The sequence below is a fragment of the Phytophthora infestans genome, genomic scaffold (assembly GCF_000142945.1).
Source record: "Phytophthora infestans T30-4 supercont1.21 genomic scaffold, whole genome shotgun sequence".
NCBI classification, from domain to species: domain Eukaryota; phylum Oomycota; class Peronosporomycetes; order Peronosporales; family Peronosporaceae; genus Phytophthora; species Phytophthora infestans.
The window spans coordinates 1,031,716-1,048,507 of record NW_003303738.1 but is presented as its reverse complement, the minus strand read 5'-3'; the positions used below and the strand labels follow the sequence as shown (position 1 = coordinate 1,048,507).

Here is a 16,792-nt window from a genome sequence, read left to right as displayed (position 1 = left end):
GGCTGTCAAATCGCATGGTGCAACGCAGAGAGTCGACAACGCGCCGAGCCCATTAACATCAACATGGGGCCGCTCACCGCGCCCTCGACTCACTGCAATGCACTACATTAGCCCCAATCCGGTTGCGTGAAGGAAAGGCTGAGTATCCTAGTAGCGGATACTGCTATTTCCGGGAGCATAAGGATTCACAAACGTGCCTTCATGCGATTGAGCAGAGCATGAGATCAACCAACACATGCGATCGTGGATAAAGCTGCTCAAGATAGATGTAGGTAGTGCTAACTAGATGGAGAGCGAAGCCGCTCACTCTGCTTCTTCCTCCGCACCGATAAAGTCGACCCGCCTCACCGCGCCCTCGACTCACTGCAATGCACTACATTAGCCCCAATCCGGTTGCGTGAAGGAAACGACATGTATCCGTGGGCGTAGACGTTCACGGAGAGCATGGCCGTGGTCAGCAGGACAGAGAAATTCGTGGTCGACGTAACCATTATATATGAATAAATGTAGCTGTGACGGTGACGAAGTGAATTAAGATGTGATCGGAAAGCAGTGAGAAACGTTAGATCTCAAACGCGGTCATGGTGGTGGAGTGGTGCTCATGGAAGTGTCGGCGTGAATCGGCGTAGAGAAGACCCTGACAACAGGTACGTTGCAAATCCTGATGGCGCCGGTGCATGACAGCGTGCCGCGAACACATCTGGCGAAATTGTAGTGACGCGTGACTAGCGAAACTGTAGTCACTACGTTGTAGTGCGACACACGTTAAGATCCAAATGAGTCTCAATGAGAGCACATGCACCGCTTGGCATAGCGGAACGACCACCACTGAGGTTAGTAAGACTGCCAAAACGAAGTGAGGCGACCAGTACGTGTACAGCACGCTACTTAAAAAATGCACCGCTGAATTCATTACACCAATCTACGTTCTGCGCGACTACATGCAAACATTATGTTCACCTCGTCGCTTAGTTGCGACGGCGACGCACCGAGCATTTGCTGGTGTCAGCAGGAGTGGTAGTCGCTTTATCGGTCGTCGTAGCAGTAGCTGGCGTCTCCGTTGTCGTCGTTGGCGCTGTAGTAGTGGAAGCTGGTGCATCTGTATATGCAGCCGATGAGGTCTCGTCGGTTGTTGAAGCCGAGGAGGACGTCGCAAAGTTCGTGTTAAAGTTGTGGGAGCTCGACGCAGTCGAAGCCTCGGCAGCCGATGAAGCTGTTGACCTGGTTGACGTCGAGTTAGTAGTAGTGGCTGAGCTGGACGAGCCCGTCACGGCGTACTTGGACGTTGCACCTGTCGAGGTAGTACTCTCGAGCGGCGCGCAATTGATATAGACCTGCCAGGTAGACGAATGCAGCGCCAACCAGTAGAACGTCAACGTGCTGGTGCCCAAACAGGCATCGCGGTCGTACGGTAGTTTAGCTGGAGCTGAGGTGTAGTCTGCAGCGCAGTTTCTGTCTTGGAACGCACGAACGTCGTCGCACCAAACCTCTCATGGACCTTCGTGAGAGGACGTGAAGCCTTCGGTGGACGAGTGCGACCACTCCACATACGTCTCCGGTAGAGGCTGTGCCGTCTCATCAGGGTCACATGATCCGCAAGTAAGCGTAGCATCCGTGACAGTAACCGTGGTCAAGGCGTTGATCAACTCTTTCAGGGATGTGTACGAGCTGGACTCGAATGCAGTCGTGAAGGCGGCCGTGTTGTCTGCGGGTGAGCCGGAGAAAGTGCCGCTGAACTTCGACGCGGATGCCTCAATGGTGGCGATGAACTGCGTGTTGTCCGTGGACGACGACAGGAAAGTCACGGCTGGCTCCGTCATGTAGCCGTGACCATTGACATCCGTGACAAGTGTTGTGGCGGCTAGCATGGCATAGAAAGTTATCGTCTGGGTGACCATCGTGGTTAGAGCTGAGGTATCAAGAGTTGGGAAGCTACTAGTGCTCTGTGATGTGCAAATTGAGATGTGAGCAGAATGCCAATGCGGCACGGGCGCTGGTGAGAGGGGACACTATCGAAGGCCTTCACTTTGGGTTGCGTCGGATATGTTTGAAGCCCATGCGGATCAAACGAACATTGTCCGACAAGTTGTCTTGCCATAGCGTTCAGGCAGCAATTGCTTTGCTTGGAATCAAGAGGATTAAAAGGAAAGACGTCGCATGAGATTCCAATCGGCAAGACCGAGGCCATCCATTGGCATTTAAAGTGCGAAATGAACTCGCCAGAAGGATAGCCCAAGCTCGCGTCCGTAAAGGATATGACTGGACACCACCCAAAATCCGACGATCGTGGCGGTCACTGGCTGATGTCGCTCCGCCCAGATGGTAGCGCTGAGAGTCTTGCTGTCATGCCGTTGATGTCGTTGGCCTTCGAGTCATACACGCAGTATCCAGCGACGACTGCGAACGTTGATAGCGGCGGAGATCAGTTGCGAACGCGGAACGATCCTCGTATTGTCCATCTTGCCACCAAGATTCTTGGTGAACGATGTTTGAATTCTATTCGGACATGACCTGGATCTAGGTCGGGTGTTCTTTTAGCAATTACATTCATTATTATGTATGACATTCATTATCGAACTTTCTTATTATGTATGACATTCATTATCGAACTTTCTGTGACATATGAACTAGTCGGAAAAGCCCCTCCGCAAGTATTTCAATTAGCTAGACAATTATTAGTGGTTAAACTGACAGCTCGTTTAGCGGTAAATCGAAAAATGGCAACACTTTTGCGTATCAAATAAAAATGCCGCTACCAGTGCAGATAGGAGAGCGTACCCGAGGTCCTCTACGCGAAGGTATACTGTATGCACCTATAACACTCCGCTGGACCATGTCTACTTGGCATCGAATATCGGGCTGGGATAATAAAAAGTCTGCTAAAGTAGGGCATGTAATCTCTAATATATGTGCGATAGCGCCTCCTTTAAAAACGTTACAGTAGGCAATAAATTGCTCATTTTTATTTTAAACCAATTTTATTTGAGTCAAATAGAATGAGGCATTATTTAATAATGCCTCCTAAAATTGATCAGGTGAAAATTATTATAAGAGACCATCTAGTTACACGTAACAGTGGTCGACAGCATCGAGGACGCTTTTTAGTGTACCGGTAGCTGGAGCAATCAGTGACCTTTTTTTGATGCGGTTTTCAGGCTGGGCAAAACTTATGCTGATCCTTGTATCCATGGTCTACATAATGGAGCAGCAACATAATGCGAGCCAGTTCCACCATAGAAAAAACAAGATGTCCTTTTATTCAATGCTCTTTTCACTCACGGCTTTCACGTCGTATTCGTCAACAAAATCGTGTTCGTCGTGAGCAGAGATCTTGTGGGCATTAATGCAGTTTTTAAAACTCAATTTGCTCCACAAGCAGAGGAGCAGTGGCCAGCTCAACATGGTCGACAACGAGCCACCGTGGGATCAGGCTGTACACGCTGTACTGTACGGCATGTCCTTCCGGACAGCTGAAAAAAACTTTCATGTAGTCAAAAGGGAAGCACTACGTCGTAATGTTTATGGCGTCGTCGCCATGCACGCGAAGAAGGGGAAGAAGCCTACGTATCTGACGGTGGGCCACGAACAAGGAATGCTGGAAGTTGTCGCTGCGCGCTCTCATACGGGATTTTGTATTGAAGAGCCAAAACTCCGCTATATTATTCGACAGTGTGCGTTGGCTCACCAACCGGGTGGAAACCTTCCTCCAGAATTTCCGAACCGGCAGTGGATATCAAGATTTATTAAGAGACACAAGAAGAAGATGTCGTTTCGGCGACCACAGATCTTGGACGAGAAGCGGGCCGAACACTCAACAGAGGAGATCGTGCGTGGGTATGCCAGAAGGCTTGAGCCTGTCATCAGTGGTATAGCTCCAAAATTTGTCGGGAACGGTGACGAGACCGGCGTATGTGCACAAGGATCAGTAAAAGTACGAGTCCTGTGCTCTCGAGGCATCGCCGCTAACACTAGACGCTCACATGACCGCAAAAATGTGACCGTAATGGTGTGTGTTAATGCTGCCGGAGGTTACATCCCTCCTATGTACGGTTTTGCCGGAGAGTACAAGAAGCGTGGTTGGCTGGCTGGAACATTTGAAGACGCTGTTTGTGCAACAACAAAAAGCAGCAACATTAATGGGAATGTTTTTCTACATTGGTTAAAAACTTTTGTTCGCAAAAATAGTGTCGTACGCCCGCAAGTGCTAATTGTGGATGGCCGCTATTCACATCTTTCGCAACAGAGTGTGGATTTTGCAATTTATAACGGCATTAAGCTGTTTTTGCTGCCATCCTATACTTCTCACTTCTTGCAGCAGTGTGTTTAAGAGCTTCAAAACATACTACAGCACTGAGGTTGCTAACTTCCCGAAGCTAAAGGGCTTGGGTGACAAAGCGCTACCGACAAGAGATGACGCTCCTAGATTAACGCGCGCTCCATTCGAGAAAGCGTTTACCGACACGAAGATTCGCCATGTTTTTTCAAGACAGGCATTTTTCCGTTCAGTGTCGACATTATGCTCGAGAAGATGGTGGGCTCGCTCTCCTCCCAACATAAAAAACGTTCTGCCGCACCACACTGCTTTGGAGACGACAGCATTTAATTTAGTATTAACCGATCGCCAGAAGTAGCAACTTGAGCGTCAGGGGCTAAACCTTGACGCCCTAAATGTAGTAGCCTTTCACGCCAAGAACTTGGTGACACCATGTGTAGCTATACGATCCCGTGGTTCATTCGTTACGCCTTCAATGACAGATGGGGTCCTCTTGACAAGCGCAGAAATGAAAGAGGCATTTAGCATCCACTCGGAGCTTAAAGCTACGCAAACCAAAGATCGACTCTCGCACCGACTTCGCAAGTTTAGTAACAAGCAGGAGGTCGACCTACTGAAACTCGAGAATAAACGAGCTGCAGAGAGGGAGCTAGCTGCCCGACGAGCGATGCGAATTCTGCTCGAGATGCCCATCGGACTGCTAAACGGGAAAAAGCGGTACAGTCTAAGGCGAAGAGGGGAGCTACTGCTCGTCGAAAGAAGGAGGCACTGGCAGCTAGTCGTAGCGGATATCTTCTCGAAGAGCACCGACGCAGCAATGTCGATACAGCCGAAAAGCGATGCGCTCTTCAGGACATCACGGCAGTTCAGCTCTCATTACAAAACGCGAGTATATAAGAGGGGCCCTAAAAATGAAAGTAGTGTATCATTCTAAGTCAGGTCCACATACAATTCCCAAGCTAAAACAAAAAGTGACTCTTCATGCGTTTACCACGGATATGCTAGAACGGCTGGGAAATAACATAAGTAATGAGCGTGCAAATTGATTTTGTAGCTTGCCTCCTAGACTTTTCCCAGTTTTAGCCAATAATTTGTTTCTATTCTAGTATTATAGGTTTATGATGCCTAATATTTTATGACACATAATGTGCTTTGCAATGCGTTTGTCCTTTTTGCCTATCGTTTTGCTCGAATTATAAATCGTTGAGCTCGTTATAAAAACAGATGCTGAAATTGACAGTGCAACTCGACCAGAATATCTACGTCGTTCCTGGGTTTGAAGCTCGATTTATGACAAATGTGCTCGAATTACCGTTTAAAAGTGGCAATTCGTGCGTGTCTATTTTAATTCTATCTGATTCTTTTCATCTGCCCACGTCCGGTTTTTAATATCTCTTGTATAATTTAAAACGAGACAATAACAGCCGAACAGAAAAATCGAGTGGATCAGCTTAACCTGGCATACTTCACCCTGCCCTTCACTTTCCAAAAGCCTTTATCAAGCACAAGTTTAGCATGTAGTCTCATGATTTTCGCTGGCGCGCTATCTTCCTCATTCGTGTGTACGGTTTGCATACAGTGCATTAGTGATATATTTGGGCCAAACGAGCGAGCGCTACGTCGCTGGTATATTCTATTCTTGACTGGCGGTGTAGTGGAAGCTGTGGAGTCTGCTAAGGAACCAAGCCGCTCGTCGCGTTGGCCGTGCGATGTAGTAGCTCGTGTCCGAACGTACGTAAAATCTCACCCCACATTTTATCTAGAGGAACTCCAATAGTTCATTCGAGACACATTTTCTAATGTGAAAAATGTGTCGCTGAGTACTATATGTAGAGCCTTGCATTTTGATAGGAATATGTCGAGAAAGATATTTACTAAAGCTGCGAGAGAGCCTGTTCCACATGAAGTGCTCGCGTACAAGGTCAAATTGGAGGCTATATATTCGTATCCCGAGCAGCTGCTCTTTATTGACGAGACGTTGAAAGATGGTCGCCATGCTTACCGTCGGTATGCATGGTCAAACGAAATACAAAAGCGGTGGTTTGATTGCCGTTTAGTGGAGGCAAACGATTGTCAGTACTAGCAGCTACACCGTTCACGCTAATTAGTCGTACCCTGACTAACTGTGGTGTACAGATCAAAGCCCTTTATACTTGGATTTCAGCTGTCCATTTTGTAAAAACCACCTGTCTAATTTAAAAACCGAGCATACTGGAACAAAGAGCTCGATGAGATCTGCTCAAAACCGGTCTTTTTCTTTAGATTTGATCATTTTTGTCGAATATCCCGAATTTGTGATGTCACTAAAGTGCAAATCCACGACTAATTGCGAACTACGACTAATTAGCGTGAACGGTGTACTGGATCACACTGGGTTTGTTTCTTGGGATTGTACAGATGGTATCTACACGAAAACTTCGTTTCACAAGGCATTTGTTGAGAAGATTTTACCTCTTTTGAGCCCGTGGTCACTTCCACGGTCAATAGTTGTAATTGACGATGCTAAAATTAATATGTATCGTGAGCTGGAGCAGGTACTATCTGTTAATTTTTCGTTTTGATCTACGTCGCTAACCTCTTATTTCACTCTGTCTCTTATTGATAGGTAATTCATCAAACAGGAGCCCGCCTCATCTACCTTCCTCAATATTCGCCTCAGCTTCACCCAATAGAGGTCTGTTTCGGTCTTTTAAAGCGATGGGTACAGAAGAACGCGAATCTGGTCTTTTCATTGTATCCCCGTTTAGTTCTGGCCGTTGCAATGCGCTCATGCTGCAAACCATCCAAGTCTAGTAAACGCGGTGGTGTTCTCAATCTATACGCTCATTGCGGTTATGACACGACGCTTCGAGAATCAGAGTTTGATCTATCTATTAGTGAGATGAGCAATAACGAAGAATATTAAGGACACTTTTGCGAAAAGTAGTTAATATTCATTGGCAGAAGTGTTTTTTTTCTCTATCAGGTTCATTATGGCATTCGTCTTCCGTTTCTACGACTCGTTAGTAGCATTCTCGTGGTCAGGTGCACGTGAAGTGCAAGTTCATGAACCGTAACCAGCAGCGACTTGAGGATGCAGTCAAAAGCCTGCTTGATGAACTCCAGCCACGGCAAGGTGATTTTGTTTTTCCTACTTTGGGGGAGATGAAACAATTGCAGCAGAAACACAAGCGAAGTGCTTCGGATAGCGTGACAACTGACGATGATGGTACAATGACTGCTAATGACAAACTCTGGGTGCCAGACTCGGCCAAGGAACTACGACAGCGCATCCTGATTGTAGCGCACTGCGGGAGTCAAGGACACCGTGGCGTGGACGCTATGTTGACGACCATCAAGAGCGTCTTCCTGATCAGTAGCTTGGAACAACATTGCCGGCAGTTTCTGAAGCGGTGCTTGTTGTGCAAACACGTGAAGGGTAATAATGTGATCCCAAGGCCTTAGGGGCCAGCATACAATGCCAACGAGCGGAATGAAATGCTACACTGGGACTTTCTGTATCTAGGCGACAGTGTGGGAAAGAGCAAATACCTACTTGTTGTAAAAGATGGTCTTGCGCACTTTTGCGAGTTCGCTGCCTGCGATTAGCCTACAAGTGTAGTGGCTACAAGTGGATTGGTGGATTGGTCGAAACGTTTCGTGCCATCACAGATTCTAATTTCGGACCAAGGGAGCCACTTTAAGAACGAAGTTATGCGACTGCTGTGTAGATAACTTAGGATCTCATCCCAGCATACGCACCGTGGATCAATGGCACTATTGAGCGCCTCAACCTGGACATTCTACAGGTTCTACGGGTCTACTGACGAAAATGAAGTTGGACATGCACGAATGGGAGTATATCGTGCCAGTAGTGCAAGGCATTCTCAGCCATACGCCTGTAGCATCTCTAGGCGACAGATCGCCCGGTGAGCTGTTCACAGGACTGCCTCGGCCTACACCTTTTGAGGCAGTGCTAGTCGAGCGCAATGTCAAGGCAGTGATAATTACTGAGCCTGCAGATGTTCCTGCGGAAATGGTAGAGAAAATGCAGTGTAGCGTCCAAGAAATGCACAAGGAGGTGGAGAACATCCGCGAGCGTCGCCGCCTCCAGAACATGGACCGCTCAAATGGAGTACCATGCAGCTTCACTATTGGAGATTTCGTACTCTGGTCTAGAATTGACTCTCGATATCCAGTCAACAAGCTTTTGGCTCACAGGGTGGGCCCTTTTGAAGCTGTGGAAGAACACCCACACTCATACAAGATCCGCTACCTGCTAGGTAACCAGCGCTATATGGTACATAGGTCCCGTTTGAAATTTTATCGCGATGGCAATCTTGGAATCCGTGAGGAACTACTCGCGCACGTTGGAAATCAAGGCATGGTTCTTGGTGTCGACAAGATTAAAGGGCATCGCAAGGTTCAGCAATCTTGGTAGCGGTTGGTCTCCTGGATTGGCATACAGGACGAAGAAGACTCATGGGAGCCTTTACAGACACGTTTAGGTGACGTACCGGACCGTGTGGTTGCATACGTCGATGAAACCGGTGAAAATGAGCTTGTGTAAGCTGTCTCGTCAATGCAGTAAAGTTTCAGCTCCTAAGGACGCGTGCGGGCCGAGATATGGAACAACCTCAACGTGTTGAAGTGCAACTTGACCGGTAACAGTGGTCTCGTCTCAGTCTATTCTGGATACGTGACTGATTTCAGTATCAGATGGTGATTGGTTTCTATCCGGAGTATTATTCTATCGTGCGGCGAGATTTCTAAATTCATTTCTACATATTTCAGCTGCGGTGGCGTGGTGTTCTTGGAGGGCAGTGTAGGTGTTTGTACGGCAAGCAGTAATGACATGCAGTCTATCTGGAATCAAGAACATCATCTCGAGTTACATCACGCCTATCAAGCTACAGCTACTGAATCACTGATGTTCGACGCTCATGGCTGTGTGAGGACGGTTGGCTACGGTAGGAGCTAATAGTCTAGTGAACACAGCGATAGGAGTCTAGTCAAAGGAAACTCACTTCTAAACTTGCAAGCAATAGCACACCAGCGTTCCCAGCAAAGCGGAAGGTACTACAAAGTATACTTTAGTCCTCAGGGACCGCGAGCATGGCGAGCAACAAGCAGCAGTATGAAGCGGATGGAGACGTGGTGATGCAGTCGGCACACCAACCAGTATTCGAGCTCATTAGGACACCTTGGCTCGAAGATTGGAGTCACGACGCGCTGGTCAAGGGGAAATAAGCACGTGACCAGTACGAGGAGACCATCCGGCAGCGTTGTTTCGAGATTACGAAACCGCGATGAAACCTGTGAAGTCGTCAATACACTGGAAGCTGCTGGAGGTGATATGTCTCTATGAACTACGGAAAGTCGTTGACGATGTCAGTAATGAGGAAATCCTCATACTGATCAAGCAACGCATCGGCACTGTGAAGAACGAGCAGATTCCTGATCTCGACGAGCTCTTTAAAAAGAATTTGAAGATAAATCTCACCGAGAATGATATCGACGCTCGGGTGCTGAAACACTATTGGGATTTTGCCATCATTAAAGAAAAACAATGGTCTGGAGAAGATTCTCGGTGTCGGGAACCCTGACGCACAGAGATTTGCCGATCACATGAAAATGCGGTGTAGCCTTTTAATTTGACAACCTCGAACCGAGGATGGTTCTTGATGATATCAAGCGCTATTGCAAATATGAATTCAGAGAGACTAAGAAGAACTACTCCATGTGCTTTAAATCATCAAAGAGAAGGCGAGGTCTCAGCATAAATATCACTTGCTGGCAATGGAACAGAAGGCCCATTCTGCTCTCAATCGTAAACCCAGCCATGTTAAACTAAAAACCAGGTCCGGGAAGACGGAGCAACGAGCTAATGGGACCCAGAGTTTCAGCAAGAAGGCCAATACTACACCGCAGCCTCGACCGATGGGGTTAGCGTCCCCGAAGACAGAGTGTCGGCACTGCCAAGGCTCACACTGGCTTCGAGACTGCCCGAATGCGACGGCTGAAGATAAAAGTCGAGCAGTGGACAAGATGAAGGAAGTGAAAGACAGGTCACGTGTGAAGTAGATCCGGATTCCACCCCACTAGGTGAAGTGGTGGCGAGCGAGCTGTTTGTGTTACCGTATTGCGTCGATTCTGGTTCCGATTCGACCGTCATACCGCGTACTGCAGTTGACGAGCTAATACCTCTTGAAGGTGGTGTACAGGTACAGGTGTTACCTACACCGGTCGATGCAATTGTTGCAGGAGGATCAACGGTGACATGCCGTGACTCTGGGACGCTCAACATCGTCCTACAAACCGCTACACCACTGTTCGTTCATAAGAGGTGCCATGCCTGATAATGGAAGGAAATGAGTCTGATTTTCTTCTGGGCAACGACACGTTAGTATCATTGGGGATTGATGTCAATCACCAACTAGAACAGCTGGCCGGTAATGCACTTCCAGAGGATGTCGACCCGTTCGAAGGAGAAGACTGCCCGGATGCAGATCTGTTTATCACTGATATCCGAGAGAAGATAGAATACATGGGGGCTGCAGCCGGCAGTAACGGGTTTAATCGCCTTCCCTCAGAGACACTGTACTCGAGTATGAAGACATCTTTAGGATCGATCTCGGCGCCGACCCTCCTCGCACCACTACGGATCCAGCTAGTCGAAGGTGCTGAGCCTTACCGTGCGCGCTCGCGACAATACGCTCCAGCACAGCGCAGTTTTCTTCGAGACTATACGAAGCGTCTTGAACGGATGGGCTTCATTCGGCAAAACAGCCAAAACCACTGGGCTTGTGCAGCAGTAGCAGTGGCGAAACTCAAAGTGCCCGGTGAGTTCCGCATGACGATCAATTACCGACCTGTCAATGCGCTGACTGTGCCGATAGCAGGGTCAGCACAAGACGTGACCGATTCGGCTAACGAAGCCGAAGGATCTTATGGGCTCGCCGACTTCGATATACCTAAGGGAATCTGGCAACTGCCCCTTCATCCTGACAGCCAAGAGCTGATGATTATCGTAATAACTGTGGACACCAGAACGGTGTGTCACAAAGTGCAAGTGACTCAGCCACCCACTTTCAGGACGAGATGCAGAGTGTATTTGCCGAGATGTTGTATTATCGTTCACTAGTGTGGATCGACGACATCCTAGTCTACGAGAAAGACCCAGCATCATTTATCGCAGCTCTCCGCCAGTTCTTCGAACTCTGCCACGTCTACCGACTGAAACTCAGTGTCAGTAAAAGTTGTTTGCTTCAATAGGAGATCCAGTGGTGTGGACGTGCTCTCAGTGGGGTTGGTATCCGCCATGACCCTGACCGAATCAATGCCCTTCAGGAACTTCCACTACCTGCTACGACCGCTGATCTACAGCAATTCTTTTGCGCGGTAGGGTCGATGCGGGATACACTCGTGGAGTTTGCGCGGGTTATGCGTCCTCTGCATGACAAATTGGAGGCGATTCTGAGTGTTTGTGAGCGCACTAAGAAGTTGGCGGCAGGTGTGGATTTGACGTAGACGCAGGATGAGGAAGACATGTTCAAGACAGCTAAGCAGCTGCTTGGTTCGTCACAACTACTGCATTTTCCGAAGGAATTAGCCATTGTCTCCTTGTTTACCGACGCAAGCGACCTTGGATAGGGGCTCGTGGTGATCCAGGTGGACAATTGGGACTCGAACTTGCTAGCACATGAACAGCAGCACGAGCTACTGGTTTGTAAGAGTGGAACTTTCGACGCACCGGAGCGCCGATGGAGCGATATTGAGAAGAAGGCGTACCCGATTATCTGGGCCGCACGCACCCTCCTTATTCGCTCGACAGGCTTTCGACTCTTTTGTGACCATAAGACCCTGTAGCCACCAACATGTCACCTTACAAAGCAGACGTCAGATATATCCCACGAACATCGGCCACACTTGCATTTTTTCACGGTCCAGTACTGTGCGCACCCAAAGCGCGGATTGAAAACAAATTTGCAGAAAAAAAACCATGTGCTTGCGAATGCACATCGTTGTATTGGTGGCTGTTCAAGATCGCACAACTGAGTACGACAATAAGAATCGACGGTCGCAAGTGTTCAAGGTGAGGGACGAAGCCCTCCTATCGAAGGCTAATCTAGCGCAGTGCCATCTCAGTACAGCTCGGTACCCGCTGAATCAGTCCCTTTACAAACACGACGACAATTGGTCGAGTCCACAATCAATTTAAGCTACCACTCAAACTTCGGCTACATGCTGTCTTTCATACCATTTTACTCAAGCCCTATATTGCTGCAGCGATTCGCCAGAGCTCACAACGTATGTTTAAGTGCGTGTACCAGACGGCTTGGAAGGATAGCTCGTTGAAGACATCATCAATCACAAGAGGCGGAAAGCGGGCAATATCTATGGTGCCAAGTGGCTGGGATGGCAGAAGACACATGGAAGCCTGTGAGTAACTTGCAGACTGTGTAAGATATAATTCAGCGCTATCACGATCGGTGGGGCGGCCGCTAAGAGAGGGAATGTCATGAGAGCAGCTGCTCAAAGGAAATCAGCGCTCCAGTAACCGACTGTCAGGGTTTATGGTGTCATCGTGCTTTATCTCACATCAAACCGCTTGTTCCGAGATCAATTGAGCCGTTGCAGCGGTTCAAGAACAGCGGTTGGCTGTCAACAACGTCGACAAGTAAATACAGAAGTAAAGGATAGTTTTTGCCTAAATTTTGATCAAAAGATTTCAGCTCTCAATTGTCAACCAACCACGCACTACAAAGTCGAAGGTCGAAGGCTTCACCCGCCTGAGTCCTTAAGTGCCTCTTTCCTGAGTTCTACCAACCAATGATGGCATGCTCTATTGCGACAATCCTGGTGTCACCTTTGTATAATCGTTACATTAAGGACTACAGTTAGTTTGTGTGTTGTATTAAAAAAACTTTTTCTTAGTGTCGAGAATAAGCATACCGTGTATTTTTGGTAGAATTATACCTTTGTAAATACTCTGAATTTAAAACCCAGAGACCAATTGTGCCACACCAGCGTTCGAACTACATCGACATCACCCAGATAAATATGGCATCGCACATTTACCACAAGATACTTAAGATTTCATTCAATAATGCCTGCGTAGCGTTTTAAATGCTCCGGCACACTGACGTTGAAAACCTGGCGCGCGACTACCTCGTCGCTGACGGCATCGTGAACGTGAACAAACTGAAAGTGTTACGTCTAGGCCTCTATAGCCCTATGCCAAACCCAATCGAGGAATGCTGGAACCCGCTAAAAGCAAAGATGCGCCGCTTAATGGCGGAGCGCAAGCAGGAGTTCTTGCGGGGCGAATATGACACTTTCACAGCGCACCAGGCGTGTAATGGGCCCCTCCATTACATAAGTAGGTAGATTTCTTTACATAAGTAGGTGCATCAGCACACGACTAGCGTGTGCTGAAATGCTGTCATGCCATTGGCTGATATATGAGGAGCCAGACCCATTATTAGCCAATTGGACTATGACGTGTATTTGAGTGGCCAGGGCTGTGGCCTTGGTCCTAAAATAAAGTCAGAGTTGATTTTTCCTTAAACCTAAGACTCAGTCGTCCTATTGCGAGCTTCCTCAACACTATAGTGTAAGCAGGTAACGGAGTAAATACCTGGCCCGCTACACCTGGTAGCACTTTGTAGTCCTTCCAACGACCAAGTTCGACATGAGCCAAGACCTCGACCACGCTGCCTTTCTCCATCTCACTCGGATCGAGTGGGAAGCTCTCCACCGCCTTGCGCGGTGTCCGGAGAAGCCGTCGTCACGTCGCTGCTGCGCTCAGCGACGCCCGACGAGCAGCGCGTTGCGGCACAAGACTTCATGGAACGCGGGCTCGCCGATGCGAATCGGCGAGTCGCGTATCTCCACGAATGACGTCGTGAAGCTAGAGACGTCTACCTACTCCGGTGCTGGAGAAGATCGACTTCCGCTGAATCGCTGGTTTCGAGAGATCGACATCGCCATCGCCTCGAGGTTGATCGAGGCGCCTTCCGCGAAGGTCCATTTCCTCCTATCGCGGTTGTCTGGGAAAGCCAAGGAATGGGCTCTCGGCAAGTTGGTTGTCGATCCCATCGTCTTCCCCACTCTGGATACCCTCCAGAGTGACCTTCGGCTCGCGTTCGAGCCGCCGCAAGATGAATCCCGAATTCGGGCAGACTTCTTCGCCCTTCGGCAAGGCACGATGACTATGCGCGACTACGTCCAGAAGACACGACATCTGGCGTCGTGCATCGTGTCTAAGCCGATCGATATGGCCTCTCAGGTTCATGTATTCGTGTTCGGTATGCGCGAAGGCATGACGCGCTACTGCCTTACAAGATCGGACCCCTCTACGCTCGAAGAGGCATTCGCCCTCGCCCTACGCGAGGACTACGTGGTTGCGGCGTCATACGCTCACGCGCTACCTGCTTCTGCTCGAAATTCTGCGCCCGAGCCCATGGACATCGACGCTATCGATGCGACGAGCAATCGTCAGCGTTATGCAGCGCGTCGGAGCGGTGCTCGGAACAATCGTTCTCTCACCTGCTTCCGCTGTCGGAAGGTCGGTCATCGCGCGGCGGAGTGCCGCGCGCCAGCTCCAGTGCTTGCGCATGTCGATGCCGAGCCCGTGAGTTCTGACCAGCCAAAAAACGGTCAGGGTCAGTAGGTGCGGGGCGCCCTACTGGCTGGAATGGAGGTCCGGGTCCCCCGGTGGCAACCCAACCTCCTAGCCCTCCTGTGCTGCATGCACACTTTCATGCCACCACCACGCCTAGCGATTCAAGATTGATCATTGTCAGTCTTCATGTCGCCGGTGCCCGGCGACCACTGCGAGCGCTCCTTGATTCAGGAGCGACCAACAACTTCTTCCGCGCGTCGTGCTTGTCGGTACTCCCGTCGGACATCACTGTCCGCAAAGGTAGAGGGGAGGTCGCTGTGAAGTTGGCCGATGGGAAATCACGCCGCGTCGCGCGGCGCGAGATTACCCTTCCGTACACGTTCGACGGTTTCCGAAGCAGCGACGACTTTCTCGTCATTGAGATGAATTACGCGTTTGACTGCATCCTGGGTATGCCGTGGCTGACGCGCTATCAACCAGAGATTGACTGGTTGGCCCGGTCGGCCAAGCGCCGCAGTGATTATGATGTGAGCGAGGTGTTCACGCACCTCCTGGTCGCCCAGAAGGATTGGCCTCACGTCACCGTCGTGGACCGGTCATCCACGACACGTTGTGCACAGAGTGAGCGATGGCCCTCTCTGCACGGCTTGCGTAGTGCTGTTAGATGACGAGTCCCCGCGGCGACGCGGGGATGAAGACCAACTGGCGGTCGAGCAGGGGCTCCCGTAGACGAACGAGATGGCGGTCGAGCAGGGGCTCCCGTCAATTGAGCCGGTGGTCGAGCAGTTGGCGCTCCCGCTGAACACTACCGCGGTCGAGCAGGGGCTCCCGCTAGAGGGGGGTGACATCTCATCCAGCGAGAGCGACTCATCATCCTCGAGTTCGCACTCGAGGCGGCGAAAGAGGAAGTCGAAGAGGCGTCGGCTGAAACCTCGCCGAGAGCCCGTACCAAGTGACAGCTCCCCGACGGAGTCGGTATGCGTGCTTGAGTATGTATAAGGTACCTCTGGCCGCCGACGAACACTCGAGCTTGCAAACCCGCCTGGCGAGGCAGGGTCGATCACTCGACTTCCAGGTCTCTCCTGGAAGAACTTCCTTCGCGGCCTCAAGGACGATGAAATCGAACAGGTTTGCCTGATCACCGACGCCGATTCGGCGTCGCTCGAAGTGAATGCAGTCAGTGACGGCGACGCTCCCTCGCGCCCAAAGAGCGCTGAGCCGAAGTCGGCACGCGAGGAGCGCTTCGCAGCGCAGTCTTGGGAAGCGCTACGCGAATCCGGCAATCCAGTCTACGATTCCGCCCGCGAATATGAAGATGTATTTCCGGATAAGATCCCAGCTGAGTTGCCAGCTGACCGAGGAATTCGCCACGAGATCGATCTCGTGCCCGGCTCGAAGTATTGTGTGACGCGGCAGTGGCCGCTCCCGCGAGATCAGGTCCAAGCTATCGATGACTTCTTCGAGAGCCGCCGCAAGGCGGGTCATGTGCGTGAGATCACATCGCCGCACTCCAGTCCGACCTTCTGTGTGAAGAAAGCCACGGGCGGATGGCGCATCGTCCATGCCTTCAACAAGCTGAACGACGCTACCATCCCTGCCCAGACGCCGATTCCTCGGAAGGACATGGTGCTCGACGCAATGTCGGGTAGTGAGGTCCTCAGCGCCATCGACTTGACCGATGGGTTCTGCCAAATCCTCATGAGGCTGAGCGATATACCGCTCACAGCGGTAAGCACTCCCAGTGGTATGCTCTGGGAGTGGCTTGTTATGCCACAAGGCTTAAAGAATGCACCCGCCACGTTCAATCGCATGGTATCCCATGTGCTGCGCCCGCTCCGCGATTTCGCACCGACTTATTTCGATGACATCGTCGTACACAGTCGCGCTGAGGGAGGCCTCAGCGCGCTTGAAGT

The 16,792-nt window shown here is 50.1% G+C and overlaps 1 protein-coding gene across 1 annotated transcript; it reads right to left on the bottom strand.

Moving 5' to 3' along the window:
* Nucleotides 1-968: 968 nt before the first annotated feature.
* PITG_11931 (uncharacterized protein) lies at nt 969-1,868 on the bottom strand (the record flags this gene model as incomplete). The annotated part of the gene is made up of 2 exons (XM_002901351.1): nt 969-1,380; nt 1,552-1,868. 2 exons carry the CDS (start codon nt 1,866-1,868, stop codon nt 969-971), a joined length of 729 nt encoding a protein of 242 aa, XP_002901397.1.
* Nucleotides 1,869-16,792: the final 14,924 nt, after the last annotated feature.